The 21,966-nt window shown below is 51.0% G+C and overlaps 1 protein-coding gene and 2 long non-coding RNA genes across 34 annotated transcripts in view; 2 read left to right on the top strand and 1 right to left on the bottom strand.

Annotated features, from left to right (window-relative positions):
* TRAF2 (TNF receptor associated factor 2) overlaps positions 1-14,286 on the bottom strand; it is a 51,728-nt gene extending 37,442 nt beyond the window's left edge. For 7 of the 32 annotated variants that reach the window (XM_077965277.1, XM_077965264.1, XM_015116308.3 and 4 more), the window contains exon 1: positions 3,121-3,151. Coding sequence is in view for 4 of the 32 variants with exons in the window: in XM_077965255.1 (XP_077821381.1) it covers positions 7,009-7,013 (5 nt within the window). In the remaining 28 variants the exon portion in view is untranslated. 32 annotated transcript variants of the gene reach the window in all.
* On the top strand, positions 11,347-20,941 carry LOC144334946 (uncharacterized). The gene is made up of 3 exons (XR_013405258.1): positions 11,347-11,518; positions 17,500-17,929; positions 20,580-20,941. It is a non-coding gene; the product is annotated as an uncharacterized LOC144334946 (long non-coding RNA).
* Positions 14,817-16,379, top strand: LOC144334948 (uncharacterized). Its single transcript, XR_013405261.1, has 2 exons — positions 14,817-14,918; positions 16,058-16,379. It is a non-coding gene; the product is annotated as an uncharacterized LOC144334948 (long non-coding RNA).
* Positions 20,942-21,966: the final 1,025 nt, after the last annotated feature.

Consider the following 21,966-nt stretch of genomic DNA (forward strand, 5'->3'; position numbering starts at 1 on the left):
GGGAGGACTCACACACGCGGTGACCGACTGAACGAGCGTGCAGGGGGGACTCTCACATATGCGGTGACTGACTGAATGAGCGTGCGGGGGGGGGACTCTCACACATGCAGGGACCGACTGACATGGTAGCTTGCACCTGTAATCCCAGCTACTTGGGAGGCTAAGGTTGGAGGATCACTTGAGGCCGGGAGTTCGAGACCAGCTTGGGAAACATAACAAGACCTCAGGTATAAAAATAAAATAACAAAAAAGTTAAAATGGCAAAGAAATGTCAAGAACAGGTTTTAAGGCCGGGCGTGGTGGCTCATACCTGTAATCCTAGCACTTTGGGAGTGCATAGGAGGGTGGATCACCTGAGGTCAGGAGTTCGAGACCAGCCTGACCAAAGTGGAGAACCCCTGTCTCTACTAAAAACACAAAAATTAGCCGGGCATGGTGGGTGCCTGTAATCCCACCTACTCGGGAGGCTGAGGCAGTAGAATCGCTTGAACCTGGGAGGCAGAGGTTGCAGTGAGCCAGAGATCACGCCACTGCACTCCAGCCTGGGCAACAAGAGCTAAACTCTGTCTCAAAAAAGAAAAAAAAGGCCAGGCACAGTGGCTCACACTGGGTGACAAAGCGAGACTCCATCTCAAACAAAAAAAGAAACAAAAAAAAACACAAATAAAAAAAGAAAAAAAAAACAAGTTTTAATATAAAAAAGCCCCTCTGCGGTGGCTCACGCCTGTAATCACAGCACTTTGGGAGGCCAAAGTGGGCAGATCACGAGGTCAGGAGATCACAACCATCCTAACACGGTGAAACCCCGTCTCCACTAAAAAAAAATTAGGCGTGGTGGTGGGCGCCTATAGTCCCAGCTACTCAGGAGGCTGAGGCAGGAGAAGAGCGTGAACCCAGGAGGCAAAGGTTGCAGTGAGCCGAGATTGCGCCACTGCACTCCAGCGTGGGGACAGAGCAAGACTTCCCTCCACAGGAGAGTGGGGGGCATCTGGCACCCTTGTTGCTAATGGGGCTGAGCTGTGTGTTCCCTTCACAACGGGACACCCCCACAAGAAATCACAGAGGCCTTCACTAAGCTGGAGTCATCAGGCAGCTGAGACCTGACATCCTGACTCTGGTGTGTGAACATGGTTTGGTGGCATCGGTGACTCAAAAGGACAAGCTGTATTGTTACGCAAGTCAAACGCCGCCCAAACCATGACACCAAATCAGATATGGGTGCAACCTGGCCGCTGCAGGGGTCACCTCGTCGCCGCAAACGTCGCCTGCGTTCAACCCAGGTCTTACTCTTCTCACAGGCAGACTCCAAGATGCCCCAAATGCTGGAGATTCAAACTTCCTCGACTCCTGTCTCCACCAACAGTGCACGACTGCTTCATACAATACTGAACTTCACGCAAGAGTTCACTGGGTGGCACCCGATTCTAACCCACTTCTATAAAAGCCCATCTGAACATTGATCTGGAACACTGATCTGCATGCAGCCATGAATATGAGGCCCTCCAAATACTCGAAGTTCACTTTAAAATTATAATTTCATGGCCGGGTGCGGTGGCTCATGCCTGTAATCCCTACACTTTGGGAGGCCGAGGAGGGTGGATCACCTCAGGTCAAGAGTTTGAAACCAGCCTGATCAACATGATGAAACCTCATCTCTACCAAAAATACAAAAATTAGCTGGGCGTGGTGGCGCGCGCCTGTAATCCCAGCTACTCGGGAGGCTGAGGTAGGAGAACCGCTTGAACCCACGAAGCGGAGGCTGCAGTGAGCCGAGATCGCACCTCTGCACTCCAGCCTGGGCAACAAGACCAAAACTGTCTCAATAAATAAATAAATAAAACTATAATTTTATATGTAACCCCATCTTTTTCAGGCTCAACACAATACCAAATAGAAACTTGGTAACAGCCGAAACTCCTAACAATTGTTTATACGAAAGTATCAGAAGCAAGCGTTGCAGGAGAGAAGCTCTTGAATCTTATAAGTGTTCACCCATTAATACCTTTAGTTTCTCGTATTAAAAACTGGAGCTGTTAACACGGAGAGAGATTGAGTTACAGTGCAGCAATTCCGTCCCTTCAAGATCATGTGAGCAGGGTCCGTTCTCAGTCCTAGTTTCCCTTGACTTGACCCAGACAAGGCTCCCTCCTCCTCCGAGCCCCGTCTTCACTGGCTGCCCTACACCGAGTGTGCGTTTGGTGCTCTTCTGCACTGACCCTCAGCCCTCAGGGCCGCAAAATGCCAACTCCAAAATACCCAGCTCTGGCCCTGACCATTCCCCTGACCCCAGGCTGCACATCTGGCCGCCTCCCGAGAGGCCATGGGCGCTGTGACTCCTTCATCTTGGCCTAGGAAGCACCAGCCTTCAGCTGCTCAGGCCAGATTCTTGCAGACATTCTAACTCCTTTTTCTCCGCTCTACCTTCCACAAACATCCCCTGCCAATCCCAGGCCCAGGCCCTGGCCCCGGTCCCACCCGGCGCAGCCCATCCCGGCACCGGCTCCTTGCTACCCCCGACCCTCCCAGCAGCCAAAGGGACTTTTCCACCCAGGCTCAGCCGGGGTCTCCCCAGCCACTCAGCAGGAAGGCAGCAGAGTCGGCTCCGCCCCCAGCCTCACCGGTCTTCCCCGACCCCCGGCTGGGAGCGCGAGCAGCCTCAGGGGTCGGAGGCGCCCCTGACCCGCCCGGGCACGCAGTCGGGTGGGGGTGCGGGGATTCGGGAACACGAGGGGCCCACACCTGAGCGTGGAGGGGGCGACAGGACGCGGGGGAGCGGCGGACCCGGGGCAGGGCAGGGCCCGGTGGGCCGCCCACGGGCCTCAGGCGGGGCTGGGAGCCGCGACCCCGCGCGAGACCCGGGACCGTGCCCCGACGCTGCTCCGAGGACGGCCGCGCGCGTTCCCGAACTTTCCCGCGCCAGCCCCGCTCCGACTTGGTTTCCGGCCCAGCCGCTCAGAGAAATCCCCTCGGACTGGCCCCGCCCCCGCCCCGCGGCCTCTCCCGCCCCCGCTCCCGCTCCGGCTCCGGCCGGGAGTCGCCCTGAGAGGTGCCCGCGCCTGCGCCCGACCCCGCAACCGACCCCGCGCCCGCGCCCGACCTCGCCCCCGACCCCGCACTCGCCTCACCCAACGGTCGCGGCGCGCCCGGAACTAAGGGCCCGCCCAGCCACCGCCCCCAACGCCGCCGCCGCCACCGCTCCGCCGAGGGGGCCTGACGGACGGACACGGGAGCCAACCAGCGAGCCCTCAGGAAGCCGTAGCGGGCGCCGATTGGTCGGCGCTGAGACGGCGTGGATACCTAAGTCGCCCTCTGCTACTTCCTCACGGAGCGCGCCGGAGCGCTGGTGCGGGGAGTTGGTCCCGGGAGCTGTTGTAGCGCTGCGCCGTGGGGTCCGCGTCAATTGGGTCGGTTTCCCAGGTGCGGCGAGACAGCGAGGCCCTTGCTTCCCCTCCCGTGGCCCCCGTGCGGAGACCCCTGCCGCACACCCGAGAGGTGAGCCAGGAGCCCAGGCCGGGCGGCACCGGTTCCCACGAGGCGCGCGTCGCGGGACGTGGGGCCCTGGCGGGGCGGCCGCGACCTGCCGGACACCTGCGGGTCCCTCTGCCTCCCCCGGTGCCGGGCTTAGAGCGGGGCCTCAATTTGGGTTACATTTATGAAAAACGACCAAAAGAATACTGCACGCTTAAGTAAGGTATTAAGGATATGGGTCTCCTTTTGGGTTGAGGTAATGCTCTGCAACCAGACAGTGGTGACGGCCGCCCGACATGGCCGGTGTGCTAATCCACTGGGTTGTGCACTGTATTATTATTTTTTTGAGACGGAGTTTCGCTCCGTCGCCCAGGCTGGAGTGCGGTGGAGTGATCTCGACTCACTGCAACCTCCGCTTCCCGGGTTCAAGCGATTCTCCTGTCTCAGCCTCCCTAGTAGCTGGGATTACAGGCGCCCGCCATCACGCCCGGCTAATTTTTGTATTTTTGGTAGAGACGAGGTTTCACCATGTTGGCCAGGCTGGTCTTGAACTCCTGACCTCAAGTGAAAACACAACCTGTGACCTCCAGACACTCAAACGAAAACAGTGGCCTTGGCGGCCAAAACAGGGGCTGCCCTAGGAGTCCTGTGGGCTGCATGGGGCAGGCGGCACCGTCATCTGCTCAGGAGAACGGGAGCTGCAGCAGGTTCTCTCTGGCGGTGCACGGGCTAGCACCGGACACACCACCTCCCCTCCAGCCAGCTTTTGGTGAAATGGAGACCTTTCTCCCCGCTTTGCAGAGAAGGAAACGTTCACAGAGGTAAGTCTACTCCAAGCATTCAGACCCTGAGACCACGGGACTGCTCAAAGATGGAATACACTGCAAAACAGGGCAGGCTCTGAAGTTACATAATTTATTCAGGCCACGCTGTGTCCCCAGGCGCCAATGCCACATTTCATACATGTTACTTGGTTTGTAGTTGGAATTCCCCTCCCCTAAACCCACATTTCTGGGACCGCAAGGCCTTGAGATGGAACTCAGGAAGCCATTGGATTCCATCAACGTCATCACCCCTGAGTTTGCTGCAAGCAGCCATGGAAACGTTCGAAGTTCGCACCTGCAGGGTCAGTGAGGTTGCATTCAAGCCCAGGAACTGGGCTCTGAGATGTGAGGAGGCTTCTCCTCCTGGCTGCACCTGGGAGGCTCAAAGCTGTCCTGAGACTGCAGCAGCCAATTCGGAATGAAAAAGGGTTCACGCGGTGGCTCACGCCTATAATCCCAGCACTTTGGGAGGCTGAGGCGGGAGGACTGCTTGAGCCCATGAGTTCGAAACCAGCATGGGCAGCATGGCGGAACCCCATCTCTACCAATAAAAGGAAAAAAAATTAGCTGGTTGTGGTGCTGCACACCTGTAGTCCCAACTACTTGGAAGGCCAAGACAGGAAGATGACAGAAGCCCAGGAGGTGGAGGTTGCAGTGAGCTGTGGTTGCACCACTGCACTCCAGCCTGTGCGATAGAGTGAGACCCTGTCTTTTTTTTTTTTTTTTTTTTTGAGATGGTGTCTTGCTCTGTCCCCAGGCTGGAGTGCAGTGGCGCAATCTCGGCTCACTGCGACCTTTTCCTCCCGGGTTCAAGCAATTCTCCTGCCTCAGCCTCCGGAGTAGCTGGGACTACAGGCGCACACCGCCACACCCGGCTAATTTTTTTTGTGTTTTAGTAGAGACAGGGTTTCACCGTGGTGCCCAGGCTGATCTCGAACTGAGCTCAGGCAATCTGCCTGCCTCAGCCTCCCAAAGTGCTAGGATTACAGGCCTCAACCGCTGCACCTGGCCGACCCAGTCTCTTTTAAAAAAGAAAAAACAGCCAGGCACAGCGGCTCATACTTAATCTCAACACTTTGGGAGGCCGAGGCAAGCAGATCGCCTGAGGTCAGGAGTTTGAGACCAGCCCAGCCAACATGGTGAACTCCTGTCTCTACTAAAAGAAATATAAAAAAGGCCCGGCACAGTGGCTCATGTTTGTAATCCCAGCACTTTGGGAGGCTGAGGCAGATGGATCACCAGAGGTCAGGGGTTCAAGACCAGCCTGAACATTGTGAAACTCCCATCTCTACTAAAAAAATTTTTAAAAGGGGCCAGGCATGGTGGCTCACGCTTGTAATCCCAGCACTTTGGGAGGCCGAGGCGGGTGGATCAAGAGGTCAGGAGTTCGAGACCAGCCTGGCCAACACAGTGAAACCCCATCTCTACTAAAAATACAAAAATTAGCAGGGTGTGGTGGCGCTTGCCTGTAATCCCAGCTACTCAGGAGGCTGAGGCAAGAGAATCGTTTGAACCCGGGAGGCAGAGGTTGTAGTGAGCCGAGATCGTGCCATTGCACTCCAGCCTGGGTGACAGAGCTAGACTCCATCTCAAAAAAAAAAAAAAAATACAGAAAAGGTCCGGCACACACAGTGGCTCATGTTTGTAATCCCAGCACTTTGGGAGGCTGAGGCGGGTGGATCACCTGAGGTCAAGGGTTCAAGACCAGCCTGGCCAACATGGTGAAACCCTGTCTCTACTAAAAATACAAAAAGTAGCTGGGCGTGGTGGCAGGCACCTGTAATCCCAACTACTCGGGAGGCTGAGGCAGGAAAATCGCTTGAACCCGGAAGGCAGAGGTTGCAGGGAGCTGAGATCGCGCCACTGCACTCCAGCCTGGGTGACAGAGCAAGACTCCATCTCAAAGAAAAAAGAAGGGGTTCACTTGTTTTGGGGAGGGGTTCACCTGTTTTAGGACACTCTACTTCCTTCAGGGTAATGGGAAAGTCATTCTAACAGCTTTCAGACAGTGGCCTCCAACTTGGGGTGACACACCTCACTGGTCCTGGATGATGACAGTGTTGAAGGGCTGAGTCTGAGACCACCTCAGCCCCACCCCAAGTCCAGAAAATGTTTCCCAAGCTTGGCAAATGCCCACAGCCCTCAAGAGCCAGCAGTGACCAGGATGACTGCCCTGTGCCGCCCAGTCTCAGAGGACTTGCCCCAGTGCTGCTCTCATGAAAATGCCTTTGTTTATTTTAGATTGCTCTGTTTCCAGAAGATTGGCACACACATTAAAAAAAAAAAAAATGGCTGGGTGTGGTGGCTCACACCTGTAATCCCAGCACTTTGGGAGACTGAGGAGGGCAGATCACCTGAGGTCAGGAGTTCAAGGCCAACATGGTGAAACCCCATCTCTACTAAAATACAAAAATTATCTGGGCATGGTGACATGCTTGTAATCCCAGCTACTTGGGAGGCTGAGGCAGGAGAATTGCTTGAACCTGGGAGGCGAGGTTGCAGTGAGCCAGGAGTGCGCCACTACACTCCAGCCTGGGCAACACAGCAAGACTCTGTCTCAAAAATAATAATAATAATATTGATTGTGATGACAGGCCTGCAAGGCATAGCAAGTTGATACCAGCCTGACTGAGAGGCGGAGGTACACTGATTGGGAAGTGCCTCCCCACCCCGCCCACCAGCTTGGAAGCTGTGACACCTTGGCCTGGGGACTCGCCTCATTTGCTGGCTGGAAAGGGGTGACTCACTCTGGCCATGGCGCAGCTCAGGGGATTCCCACGTGGGCTCCTTCCTGCGGAAAAGAAAGCAAAAGTCAGCCACCCAGGCCTCCAGCAGGGGCAGGGGGAGGAGATGCCCCCGGGCAGTCTCAGGAGAGGCCCTAGCGTCCTCCCACTGCCTGAGGGCTGGGGTTGCAGGAGCAAGGAGAGCAGCAGTTGGAACCTGGAGATGGACACATGCAGCTGTTGTCCTGGTCTCCGTGTCCTGACTAGAGGGTACCAGTGTCCCTGGAGGGGCGGCCTGACCATGGACCAGAGCAGATGCTGCCGTGGACGCCAGCCACTCACTGACCTGGCCAGGGAGGACCCCACAGCTGCTCACTGGGCCTGCAGAGCACGGGGGGTTACGGGCCACGGTGCCACTGGCATCTGCCCTCTGTGCCCAGCAGGGCTCTGTGGATACATCTGAAAGCCAGTGGCTGCGTGTGCCCTCTGCACCCAGCAGGGCTCTGTGGATGCGTCTGAATGCCAGCAGCTGCCTGGCTTCCCTTGGGCGTGGTTGGCGCCCTCGAAGGCTCACACCTCGTGTCCTTTTACTCAGGTCTTAGGACGACAGAGCCCAGCTTGCAGACATAGCCAGGAGGCCGAATGTCCGAGCTGGGCCCCCTACAAGACCGTGAACAAGGGACACCCTTGTGTGCCTGGTGATGTCCCCAGGGGAAGTGCCCACCTCAAATAGCCGCAGTCCACTTGCTCACACGAGAGCTTGCCTCTTTTTTTCAGACGTTTGCAGGTCAGCCTTGTGCTGCAACCTCTGAGGGAAGCTGGTTTCACTCTCACTCTGTAGTCACCTGACAGGAGTGTTTCCAGGAAGGCAGCCGCAGCTCTGGGCTAGAGTCCCCTGCACCAGCCCCCGCCCTAGCCCTGCCCTCACCCCCTCAGGCCAGTGCACAGGGCACAGAGGCTCCCTCCTCGTCAGCTCCGCAGGGAGCCTCCCCCAGGGCAACCTTTGATAAAAGGAGAAAGGCCTGGGGAGGGGTGGGACCTGGAGGCAGGTTTGCCTCCACGCCAGACAGCGGGGAAGGTCTTGTCCTCCAACTGAATGGCATAGATCCTCGGGGGGAATCTGAAGCCCGCCTGTCCAGGGCAGGCCCAGGGCTGGCTGCAGGCAGGAGACCCTTGAGCACGTGAGCTTGTGCTGTCACACAGCAGAGTCCGTGCCAGCAACCGTGGGGAAGAATGGATTTCTGTCTGCTTGTGTTTTCTGTGAACTTGGGAAGGACACACAAGAAAGTAATAAAAGATTTATGCCTGTAATCCCAGCACTTTCGGAGGCCGAGGCTAGAGATCACTTGAGCTCAGGAATTCAAGACCAGCCTGGGCAATATAGCGAAACCCCCGTCTTTACAAAAAATGCAAAAATTAGGCCAGGTCTGGTGGTTCATGCCTGTAATCCCAGCACTTTGGGAGACCAAGGCAGGCGGATCATCTGAGGTTGGGAGTTTGAGACCAGCCTGACCAACATGGAGAAACCCCGTCTCTACTAAAAATAAAAAAATTAGCTGGGCGTGGTGGTGCACACCTGTAATCCCAGCTACTTGGGAGGCTGAGGCAGGAGAATCGCTGGAACCTGGAAGGCAGAGATTGCGGTGAGCTAAGATTGCACCATTGCACTCCAGCCTAGGCAATAAAAGCCAAACTGTCTAAAAAAAAAAAAAAGCTGGGCATGATGCAATGGCACAATCTCGGCTCACTGCAACCTCTGCCTTCCTGGTTTAAGTGATTCTCCTGCCTCTGCCTCCCAAGTAGCTGGGATTACAGGCACATGCCAGCACACCCGGCTAAGCTCGAACTGGTCTCAAACACCTGACCTCAAGTGATCCTCCCACCTTGGCCTCCCAAAGTGCTGGGATTACAGGCGTGAGCCACCACGCCCTGCTGTAATGGATGTTTTCTAACCAGGTAGTATGCACCTGTAGTCCCAACTACTTGGAAGGGTGAGGCCAGAGGATGGCTTGAGCCCAGGAGTTCAAGGCTATTGTGAGCTATTACTGTGCCACTGTACTCTAGTCTGGGTGACAGAGCGATATTCTGTCCCTATAAAAAAAAAAAAGTAATGGAATTTTTTTTTTTTTGAGATGGAGTCTTGCTCTGTTGCCCAGGCTGGAGTGTAGTGGCATGACCTCGGCTCGCTGCAACCTCCGCCTCCCAGGTTCAAGCGATTCTCCAGCTTCAGCCTCCTGAGTGGCTGGGACTACAGGTGTGAGTCCTCACGCCTGGCTAATTTTTTGTATTTTTAGTAGAGATGGGTTTTTGCCATGTTGGCCAGGCTGGTCTCAAACTCCTGGCCTCCCACCTCATCCAGCTTTTTTTTTTTTTTTTTTTTTTTTTTTTTTTTTTTTTTTAGTTTGCAGTAGAGATGGAGTCTTACTGTGTTGCCCAGGCTGGTCTTGAATTCCTGAGCTCAAGCAGTCCTTCTGCCTTGGCCTGCCAAAGTCCTGGGTTACAAGTGTGAGCCACTGCCTGGCCAACATATTTTTTTGTTGTTGTTGTTTTTGTTTGTTTGTTTGTTTTTTTGAGACGGAGTTTCGTTCTTGTTGCCCAGGCTGGAGTGCAATGGTGAGATCTCAGCTCACTGCAACCTCCGCCTCCTGGGTTCAAGCGACTCTCTTGCCTCAACCTCCTAAGTAGCTGGGACTACAGGCACCTGCCACCACACCCAGTGATTTTGTATTTTTAGTAGAGATGGAGTTTCACCATGTTGGTCAGGCTGGTCTTAAACTCCTGACCTCAGGTGATCCACCTGCCTCGGCCTCCCAAAGTGCCAGGATTATAGGTGTGAGCCAAACCTATTGGTTTTTCGTATTAATTAACGATAACATTATGGTCCAGTTTCTGGCTTTGAGTTTTAACATCTGCAAGCTTGACAGCTTTGTCAAAATTGATCTTTTTCTTGTTGTCATGATGCTCCAGCTATGTTTATCCACCTGTTTTTCCTCATGGTCAATCAGAAAACACTTTTTATTCAGTTGAATTTTGAAAATTGTTTTTCACTTAAAGCCATAGATACACAAAGTTAGGAAGAACCTCGACCACAGAACATAATGTTTGGTTTATAAAACTTCTACTTCACAGGACATTCTAGATGTTGTGATTCTGTGTCCTTGTTTTTTTTTTTTGTTTGTTTGTTTGTTTTTTTTGAGACGGAGCCTCGCTCTGCCGCCCAGGCTGGAGTGCAGTGGCCGGATCTCAGCTCACTGCAAGCTCCGCCTCCCGGGTTCACGCCATTCTCCTGCCTCAGCCTCCCGAGCAGCTGGGACTACAGGCGCCCGCCACCACGCCCGGCTAGTTTTTTGTATTTTTAAAGTAGAGACGGGGTTTCACCGTGTCAGCCAGGATGGTCTCGATCTCCTGACCTTGTGATCCGCCCGTCTCGGCCTCCCAAAGTGCTGGGATTACAGGCTTGAGCCACCGCGCCCGGCCCCTTGTTTTTTTTTAAAGGTGATCCTAGTGACATTCAGATCTCTCCGCAGTCAAAATAATTGTAAATTTAAATGGAAACTCCGAAGTGGCCCCACATGGTGATGATTATACAACTAATGTCCTGTTTTGCTGTCAAAGACAGGAGCCAGGCCAGGTGCAGTGGCTCACACCTGTTATCCCAGCACTTTGAGAGGCCAAGGCGGGTGGATCACCTGTGGTCAGGAGTTTAAGACCAGCCTGGCCAACGTGGCGAAACCTCATCTCTGCTAAAAATACAAAAATTACCCAGGTGTGGTGGTGGGCGCCTGTAATCCCAGCTACTTGGGAGGCTGAGGCAGAACTGCTTGAACCCAGGAGGCGGGGGTTGCGGTGGGCCGAGATCGCACCATTGCACTTCACCCTGGGCGACAGAGGGAGCTACTGGAAAGGCTGAGGCATGAGAATTACTTGAACCCAGGAGGCGGAGGAGGTGGTTGCAGCGAGCTGAGATGGCACCACTGCACTCCAGCCTGGGAGACAGAGCGAGACTCCGCCTCAAAAAAAACACAAAAACAAGCTGTGCCGACAGTGGACAGAGAGGCCTTGGGAGCTGCTGCACGGCAGGGCTGCCCACCGGGGCTTCAGCCCCCAGAACTGCCCCGCATCAGCCAGCACAGCCAGGCGACTTTCCCATTCTCTCTCCCACAGCAGGCAGGAGACAGTGGATCTGGGGGCTCTCCAGCCTTAGGGGCACCAGGCTCAGCTCCTCAGCCTGTGGTTCGCTGGAGGCTGGCAGCAGGGAGGTTACTTCCCCGTGGGTGGGACCGGGTTGCTCTCTGGGACCCCAGCAGAAGTGGCCCTGTCCCACCCCATCATCCTGCAGTGGAATTAATACTGGAACGTCCCACCGGGCACAGAAGGCTGCTCTGCCTGCGGGTTGACCTCAGCAAGGATTGCCAGACCCACGGGAGAAACAGCCCGAACCAAACAAAGGAGCGGAGAGGGGGGATACAGGCACCAGAGGAGAATGTGAGAAGAACCAAATTAGTAATCCTAGAAGAAAAAAGAAGAATTTGTGAAATAGAATGCTATAAAATTCAATGCTATAAAAATAATAGAAGAGGAGTTGGATGTGGTAGCGCATGCCTGTAATCCCAGCTACCTGGGAGGCTGAGGCAAGAGGGTCACTGGAGCCAAGGGGGTGGAGGCTGCAGTGAGGCGAGATCACACCATTGCACACCAACTGGGCAACAGAGCCAGAGCCTGTATAAAAACAACAAAACAACAAAAACACGGCCGGGCATGGTGGCTCACGCCTGTAATCCCAACACTTTGGGAGGCCGAGGTGGGCGGATCACAAGGTCAGGAGATCGAGACCATCCTGGCTAACACGGTGAAACCCCGTCTCTACTAAAAATACAGAAAATTAGCCGGGCGCGGTGGCGGGCACCTGTAGTCCCAGTTACTCAGGAGGCTGAGGCAGGAGAATGGTGTGAACCCAGGAGGCCGAGTTTGCAGTGAGCCGAGATTGCACCACTGCGCTCCAGCCTGGGCGATAGAGTGAGACTCTGTCTCAAAAAAAAAAAAAAAAGAAAAGAAAAGAAGGAAGAAAAAAAATATGAGGGAACCCTTAAAAATCAAAAACGTGATATCAAAATTAAGAAAAATGTTAAGTAGAAAGGTTATACATTGAGATCTCCCAAAATTAGAACAGAAAGAACATGAGTTTAAAAACAGGAAAGACTGGCTAGGCACGGTGGCTCACACCTGTAATCCCAGCACTTTGGGGGGCTGAGGTGGGCGGATCACCTGAGTCAGGAGTTTGAGATTAGCCTGACCAACATGGTGAAACCTCGTCTCTACTAAAAATACAAAAAAATTAGCCAGGCATGATGGCAGTTGCCTATAATCCCAGCTACTTGGGAGGCTGAGGCAGGAGAATCGCTTGAACCCAGGAGGTAGAGGTTGCAGTGAGCCAAGATTGCACACTGCACTCCAGCCTGGGCGATAGAGTGAGACTCCGTCTCAAAAAAAAAAAAAAAAAATTGGTTGGGCATGGTGGCATGTGATTGTAGTCCCAGCTACTCCAGAGTCTGAGGCAGGAGGATCACTTGAGCCCAGGAGGTCAAGGCTGCAGTGAGCAACAATTGCCACTGCACTCCAGCCTGGGAAACAGAGCAAGCCTTGTCTCAAAAATAGTAATAATTAAAAAAAAAAAAAAAGATAAAAATAACAGAACCTGCTACCATCAGACTGGGTGCCAATATTTAATAAGAGGAGGGAACATTTTCTGCCAAAAAGTAGGAAGGACAGATGTCCAGAGAGAGGGCCGCACTGTCCCTGCATGTGATGTCCAGAGAGAGGGCCGCACTGTCCCTGGGTGTGATGTCCATGTGTCTTCGTTGTCGAGGAGCCCAGGAGGGTCCCGGAGCCTGATAGTGCTTCTCACTGCAGGTGGTGCAGCAGCTGACGCAGATGGTGGGGAAGAACGTGAACTGAGTAAGTCGAATGGCCCTGGGAAATTAGGCGAAACCTGGTGCAGTTGTGTGGCCTGCTCTTCTCATTTTGTGTATCGGGGTCTCACCTTTTCTTTTTTTTTTTTTTTTTTTTTTTTGAGACGGAGTCTCGCTCTGTCGCCCAAGCTGGAGTGCAGTGGCCGGATCTCAGCTCACTGCAAGCTCCGCCGCCCGAGTTTACACCATTCTCCTGCCTCAGCCTCCCGAGTAGCTGGGACTACAGGCGCCTGCCACCTCGCCCGGCTAGTTTTTTGTATTTTTTAGTAGAGACGGGGTTTCACCGTGTTAGCCAGGATGGTCTTGATCTCCTGACCTCGTGATCCACCCGTCTCGGCCTCCCAAAGTGCTGGGATTACAGGCTTGAGCCACCGCGCCCGGCCGGGGTCTCACCTTTTCTTAGAGGAACTTATCTAGGTACAGCATATAGTATCAGCAGTGACACAGACATTTTCTTATTTAACCAATGACCACTCAAGGATTGCTTAGTTTGGCCGGGCGCGGTGGCTCAAGCCTGTAATCCCAGCACTTTGGGAGGCCGAGACGGGCGGATCACGAGGTCAGGAGATCGAGACCATCCTGGCTAACACGGTGAAACCCCGTCTCTACTAAAAAATACAAAATAAAACTAGCCGGGCGAGGTGGCGGGCGCCTGTAGTCCCAGCTACTCAGGAGGCTGAGGCAGGAGAATGGCGTAAACCCGGGAGGCGGAGCTTGCAGTGAGCCGAGATCGCGCCACTGCACTCCAGCCTGGGTGACAGAGCCAGACTCCGTCTCAAAAAAAAAAAAAAAAAAAAAAAAGGATTGCTTACTTTAGGTTCAATTAAGCTACCAGCAGAAGGCACTGATTGTGAAATTTCACGGTGTTACCCTGCTAAGTGGAAAGGTAGCATTAAGAGGGATAAAGGTTTCGTTATGATGTGGAGTCTCATTCCTTTTGTCTTGGAAAAGCCATGTACAGTATTTAAACGTCAACTTCTTCTGGTTTGTAGTTTGAATATCTCTGGTCATGGCATCAGGCAGTTTGGATTACAGGCTTGAGCTACTGCGCCCAGCCCCATCAGTTTCTTTATTACAGTTCTGAAAGTTTTAATTTGGTTCATTAACCTTAAAAGTTATCAGAAATCTGTGTTCAAGAGTACTTGTTAGAGTCTTTTCCATGAAAAGCAATTTTGGACTGTACCTTATTCCAAATACTTTTAGAAAACCATTGTGAATGATAAAAACTTAGAATAGCCACAGTTAAAAATCAGATGAAGGTGGGGCACGGTGGCTCACGCCTGTAATCCTAGCACTTTGGGAGCCCGAGGCAGGCGGATCACGAGGTCAGGAGATCGAGACCATCTTGGCTAACACGGTGAAACCCCATCTCCACTAAAAATACAAAAAGTTAGCCGGGCGTGGTGGCGGGTGCCTGTAGTCCCAGCTACTCGGGAGGCTGAGGCAGGAGAATGGCGTGAGCCCAGGAGGCGGAGCTTGCAGTGAGCAAAGATGGCACCACTGCACTCCAGCCTGGGCAACAGAGCAAGACTCCATTTAAAAAAAAAAAAAAAAAAAATTAGATGAAAGTTCCCAAGTGACAAGGAAACTTAGTTACTTCTGTTACATGCAGCATGTTAAGATAGCAACCGGAATGATGACTAACAGTGTCACATCAGGGCCATCAGACTTCTATACATTTCATATAATTTTTAGAATACATGAATAACATATCCAGAGCCAGGTGTGGTGGATCATGTCTGTAATCCCAGTAACCTGGGAGGCTGAGGTGACAGGATCACTTTTGGCCAAGAGTTTGAGACCAGGCTCGGTAACATAGCAAGACCTCACCTATAATAAAAATAAAATAAATTACCTGGGTGGTGGCACATGCCTGTAGTCCTACCTGCTTGGGAGGCTGAGGTGGGAGGATCTCTTGAGTCTAAGATTTTCAGGTGGCAGTGAGCCATAATCATGCCAGTACACTCCATCCAGCCTGGGCAACAGAGACCCTGTCTATAATAAACAAAAACATATCTATACAAATGTAACTTTAGGAAAAGTTCAACATAACCAAAATTATGTCTAACATTAAATTTTGATGAATTTTTATAATTTGTGGAACATTTATACCAATAAATATAAATATAACTGAAAGATTTAGCATTATCATTTGATAACTTATCAAATAAGGCTTATCATTTAATACCTCTACAAGATGAGACTTACATTTTGAGGCTCTTCGTGAACCAAAGTGGAAAATCGCAAAGTTAAATTTAGGTCAAAAAGACTTAACTTAGGATATTGATCCTAGGGAAGCCAGCCAAAGATGTCAAAAGATTCAAAACACTTAATAAAAGTAGAATCATACTAACCAGAGTGATAATCAAAAAACTTTGGGCTGGGTGTGGGGACTCATTCCTGTAATTCCAATACTTTGAGAAGCTGAGGTGGGTGGATCACAAGGTCAGGAGTTCGAGCCTGGCCCTGGCAATATGGTGAAACCTTGTCTCTACTGAAAATACAAAAATTATCTGGGCATGGTGGTGCCCACCTGTAGTCCAAGCTACTCGGGAGGCTGAGGCAGAAGAATCACTTGAACCCAGGAGGCGGAGGTTGCAGTGAGCCAAGGTCATGCCACTGCACTCCAGCCTGGGTAACAGAGACAGACTCTGTCTCAAAAAAAAGAAAAAAAAGAAAAGACTTCAAAAGTAATGTATGACATAGATGACCAATTTTTTTAGTTTTGTATTAGTGTATTTTTAATAGAAAAGATCAATATTTAGAAAGATAATTTCCTTCTAATTACAGCTAACTTAATTACACACAAAATACCTTTCATAAATTCCCTTTTCACAAGTCTTATCAAAACTTACTCAGACAAGACCAGGCGTGGTGGCTCATGCCTATAATCCCAGCACGTTGGGAGGCTGAGGCTCACCTGAGGTCAGGAGTTCAAGACCAGCCTGGCCAACATGGCAAAACCCCTCCCTACTAAAAATACAAAAACTAGCCAGGAATAGTGGTATGTACCTGTAATCCAAGCCATTCAGGAGGCTGAGGCAGGAGAATTGCTTCAATCTGAGAGGCAGAGGTTGCAGTGAGCCGAGATTGTGCCACCGTACTCCAGCCTGGGCAACAGAGCAAGACTCTGTCTCAAAAAACAAAAACTTAGACTATTGATTACATGCTTCGACTTTCTGTTTTGTGCTATGGTTCTGCTTTCTTTCTGTATCTTTTTCTTTTTTCTTTTTTTTTTTTTCCAGACAAGGCCTGACTCTGTTGCCCAGGCTGGAGTGCAGTGGCTCGATCTTGGCTCACTGTAATCTCCAGCTCCCAGGCTCAGGTGATCTCCCCAATTCAGCCTCCCAATTAGCTGGAACTACAAGCGTGCACTACCATGGGCAGCTACTTTTTGTATTTTTTGTAGAGATGGGGTATCACCCCGTTGCCCAGGCTGGTCTTGATCCGCCTTGCTTCAGCCTTCCAAAGCACTGGGATTACAGGCATGAGCCACCATGCCTGGCCAGTGTCTTTTTCTTAAATAACCAGTCACTTTAGGACAAACATTTACCATATGTGATTCTTTCTCATTTAAAATTATTATCTCTCTTTTTTTTTTTTTTTTTTGAGATGGAGTCTCGTTTTGTTGCCCAGGCTGGAGTGCAGTAGCACGATCTTGGCTTGCTGCAACCTCTGCCTCCCAGGTTCAAGCGATTCTCCTGTCTCAGCTTCCTGAGTAGCTGGGACTACAGGCGCCCACCACCACGGCTGGCGAAGTTTTGTATTTTCAGTAGAGACGGGGTTTCACCATATTGGCCAGGCTGGCCTCAAACTCATGACCTTGTGATCCACCCGCCTTGGCCTCCCAAAGTGCTGGGATTACAGGCATGAGCCACCGTGCCTGGCCATCTCTCTCTTTTTTTATAGACTTACTTACCAAAATGTATCTTAATATCCATAACTTCACATTTCTCTTTCTTGCTTACTGATTCCTATCTTATTCCATATCTGGAAATAACCTTTAAATAACCTCCAAATTAGACAAAATTATTCTTCAAAAAAAGATCACATTTTATGCCTTTCTTATATTTTTTCTCATCCGAAGCACATGTTTTTTGGAAATGATCCACACACTTAAAGAACATCTGTTATTTAATTTAACATAACACAACATTAAGATTTAAAGTACATGAAAAGTTAATGTATAGGAAGTAATTGGCTGGGCTCAGTGGCTCACACCTGTAATCCCAGCACTTTGGGAGGCTGAGGTGGTGGATCACCTGAGGTCAGGAGTTCGAAACCAGCCTGGCTGACATGGTGAAACCCCATCTCTACTAAAAATACAAAACTTAGCCAGGTGTGGTGGCGGGCACCTGTAGTCCCAGCTACTCGGGAGGCTGAGGCAGAAGAATCGCTTGAACCCAGGAGATGGAGGTTGCAGTGAGCTGAGATTCCAGCTTGGGCAACAGATGGAGTGAGACTCCATCGCAAAAATAACAATAATAATAAATAGGCTGGGCGCGGTAGCTCAAGCCTGTAATCCCAGCACTTTGGGAGGCCAAGACGGGCGGATCACGAGGTCAGGAGATCGAGACCATCCTGGCTAACATGGTGAAACCCCGTCTCTACTAAAAATACAAAAAACTAGCCAGGCATGGTGGCGGGCGCCTGTGGGCCCAGCTACTCAGGAGGGTGAGGCAGGAGAATGGAGTGAACCCAAGAGGCGGAGCTTGCATTGAGCTGAGATCTGGCCACTGCACTCCAGCCTGGGCAACAGAGCGAGACTCCGTCTCAAAAAAATAAATGAAAGAAATAATTTATCTGATTTACATTTACTTAATTATTTATTCGGGGCACACTTGCATTGTGTGTACTAATATACTTATTTTTAACAGATTACCTAGATTACTTGTGAAAACTGAGATATTGGCTGGGCACGCCTGTAATCCCAGCACTTTGGGAGGCCGAGTGGGGCAGATCACGAGGTCTAGAGTTCGAGACCATCCTGGCCAATATGGTGAAACCTCATCTCTACTAAAAATACAAAAATTAGCTGGGCGTGGTGGCATGTGCCTGTAGTCCCGGCTACTCAGGAGGCTGAGGCAGGAGACTTGCTTGAACCCACGTGGCAGAGGTTGCAGTGAGCCGAGATCGTGCCACTGCATTCCAGCCTGATGACACAGTAAGACTCCTGCTCAAACAAAATAACAACAAAAAAAAGAAAACAGATATTAGACAAAGCTAGTCATCATTTCAAGTTATTTCCCTGTAGCAACTTTTTTTTTTTTAGACAGAATCTCCCTCTGTCGCCTAGGCTGCAGTGCAGTGGCCTGATCTTGGCTCACTGCAACCTCCACCTCCTGGGTTCAAGCAGTTATCCTGCCTCAGCCTCCTGAGTAGCTGGGATACAGGCACCCACCACCATGTCTGGCTAATTTTTTGTATTATTAGTAGAGACAAGGTTTTGTCATGTTGGCCAGGCTGCTCTCAAACTCCTGACATCTAGTGATCCGCCCACCTTGGCCTCCCAAAGAGCGGGTATTATAGGCGTGAGCCACTGCACCCAGCCCCCGTTACCTTTCTTTTTTTTGAGACAGAGTCTTGCTCTGTCACCCAGTCTGCAGTGCAGTGGCACCATCTTGGCTCACTGCAACCTCCACCTCCTGAGTTCAAGTGATTCTCCTGCCTCAGCCTCCCGAGTAGCTGGGCCTATAGGCACCTGTGACAATGCCCAGCTAATTTTTTTTTGTATTTTTAGTAGAGATGGGGTTTCACCATGTTAGCCAGGATGGTCTCGATCTCCTAACCTCGTGATTCGCCCGCCTCAGCCTCCCAAAGTGCTGGGATTACAGGTGTGAGCCACCGCGTCCGGCCGCCCCTGTAACCATTTTTATAGCCTGTGAATATCAGGTATTCACCTAAGTGAGAACTTTAAACTTATATATTTGTGTATTTTGCAAATAACTCAGAAGATATAGCTGTTTTCATTAGACCAACAACATTAGTCTTGCTTATCCAGAAATTACACAAATAACCACCATTCTGTCTTAGGCTGCATTTTTTTTTTTTTTTTTTTTTTTTTTTTGAGACAGTCTCACTCTGCCATCCAGGCTGGAGTGAGTAGCGCAATCTCGGCTCACTGCAAGCTCCACCTCCTGGGTTCACGCCATTCTGCTGCCTCAGCCTCAGCTGGGACTGCCTCAGCTGGGACTACAGGCGCCCACTACCACGCCCAGCTAATTTTTTTTTTTTTTTTTGTATTTTTTAGTAGAGATGGGGTTTCACTGTGTTAGCCAGAATGGTCTCAATAAATCTCCTGACCTCATAATCCGCCCACCTCGGCCTCCCAAAGTGTTGCGATTACAGGCATGAGCCACTGCTAAATTTAAATTTCTAAAAGGTATTTAGGTTGTTGATTATCACGGAACTATTATAATTTGTAAAGTCAGTACTTTGAAAGCTCTTTAAAACTTCTTAAAAAAAAAAAAAAATTGGCTGGGCGCGGTGGCTCACACCTGTAATCCCAGCACTTTGGGAGGCCAAGGCGGGCAGATCATGAGGTCAGGAGATTGAGACCATTCTGGCTAACACAGTGAAACCCCATCTTGACTAGAAGTACAAAAAATTAGCTGGGTGGTGGCGAGCGCCTGTAATCCCAACACTCCCAGCTACTTGGGAGGCCGAGGCTGGAGAATAGCTTGAACCCGGGAGGCTGAGGTTGCAGTGAGCCAAGATCGTGCTACTGCACTCCAGCCTGGGCGACAGCATGAGACTCCATCTCAAAAAAAAAAAAAGAAGAACTAGGGAGAGCGGAGTAAGCGTGTCACTTAAACATGTGGAGGTGAACACCCAAAGGTACAAAGCAGCTGTTAGACGGAAGCAGTAATCTCTGGGGATTGGGAATGTGGTGGGCAGAGGGACAGGGGGTGACCACTGATTTTTTAAAAATCCAAGCAGTCCTGTGAGACTTTTATTATTGATTTATTTACTGAGACAGGGTCTTACTGTTGTCCAGGCTGGAGTGCGATGGCATGCTCACGGCTCACTGTAGGCTTGATCTTCCAGGATCAAGTGATCCTCTTACTGCAGCCTCCTGAGTAGCTGGGACCACAGGCACACATCACCATGCCCAGCTAATTGTTTGTATTTTTTTTTATAGAGACAGGGTTTTACCATGTGCCCAGGCTGGTCTCAAACTCCTGGCCTCAAGCAGTCTTCCCATGTCGGCCTCCCAAAAGGCAGCATTTTGGCAGGAGGCCGAGGTAGGAAGATCACTGAAGCCTGTGAGGTGGGGGCTGCAGTGAGCTGTGATCACGCCACTGCATTCCAGCCTGGATGACAGAGTGAGACCTCGTCTCTAAATAAGTAAGTAGCAGGAAAAAGTTTCCGATGTGGTGAATGTGTGGCACTATAAAGCCCTAAGAAGCTCAGTGGGCCAGGTGCGGTGGCTCATGCCTGTAGTCCCAACACTTTGGGAGGCCGAGGCAGGCAGATCGCCTGAGGTCAAAAGTTTGAGACCAGCCTGGCCAACATGATGAAACTCGTCTCTATTAAAAATACAAAAAATTAGTCGGGTGTGGTGGCAGGCACCTGTAATCCCAGCTACTCGGGAGGCTGAGGCAGGAGAATCACTTGAACCTGGGAGGCAGAGGTTGCAGTGAGCCTAGATCATGTCACTGCAGTCCAGCCTGGGTGACAAGAGTGAAACTCCGTCTCAAAAAAAAAAAAAAAATTGGTCAGGAGATCGAGACCATCCTGGCTAACGTGGTGAAACCCCGTCTCTACTAAAAAATACAAAAAACTAGCCGGGCGAGGTGGCGGGCGCCTGTAGTCCCAGCTACTCGGGAGGCTGAGGCAGGAGAATGGCGTAAACCCGGGAGGCGGAGCTTGTAGTGAGCTGAGATAGCCCCACTGCACTCCAGCCTGGGTGACAGAGTGAGACTCCCTCTCAAAAAAAAAAAAAAAAAAAAAAAAGCTGGGCATGAACCCACAAGGCGGAGGTTGTAGTGAGCCGAGATTGCGCCACTGCACTCCAGCCTGGGTGACAGAGCAAGATTCCATCTCAAAAAATAAAAATAAAAAAGCAGCTCAGTGAACCCAAGCAAGGTAAATACGAAGGAAAATACGCTTGAACACATGCTAAGAAAACTGAAGATCAGGCTGCGGGTGTCGGAACGTGCCTGCAATTCCAGTATTTTGGGAGGCTGAGGTGGGAGGATCACTTGAGCCCAGGAGGTTGAGGCTGCAGTGAGCCATGATTGTGCCTTGTACTCCAGCCTGGGCAACAGAGTGAGGCCTTGTCTTCAAAAAAAAAAAAAAAAAAGAAAAGAAAAGAAAAAGAAAACTGAAGACAAAGGGATAGTCTTGAAAGAGCCAGAGGACATGTCACATTGTCACATAACCTGCTAGGGAACCAGGACACAAATGACTGATCACTGATTCTCATTGGCAATGATGGAAGACAGTGGGATGACGTTTATACAATAGTGTATCCTTCAAACACAAGGGCAAAATAGAGACATTTGCAGTTAAATGAAAGATGAAACTACAGCAGATGGTACTAAAAGGAACTAAGAAAGGCTGGAGGAAAATTATGCCAGAGAGACACTAAGATCTACAGATGGAAATGAAGAGACTTTTTTTTCTCCAGAAAGCTTTGGAATTGTTTTTTCTCCATGCACAAAGCTAAATGGATAACTGGTAGACCGACAGTGGTGTGACATCTCCAATGAGGTATGAGAGGCTCGCCAGGCCTCCCAAAGCTGCTTCTCCATACCAGCCGCTTTCCTCCGGGCCCTAAGTTGGAAGAATCCCAGAATAGGAGGGAGTGCGTACAAATGACCCCAGGGTGGGACGAGTGGGCAGTGAGGACAGCCTCACACAGACACCTGTATCCATCGTGCCTTGGTGCAGGGAGTGCCAAGGACAGGGCACAAGTGACTTGTGGCATCAGGCCTGGACTCCTGATGGAGGGCCCGATGGGACAACAGCTGTCCTGGT

This window comes from Macaca mulatta, chromosome 15 (assembly GCF_049350105.2).
Source record: "Macaca mulatta isolate MMU2019108-1 chromosome 15, T2T-MMU8v2.0, whole genome shotgun sequence".
NCBI classification, from domain to species: Eukaryota; Metazoa; Chordata; class Mammalia; order Primates; family Cercopithecidae; genus Macaca; species Macaca mulatta.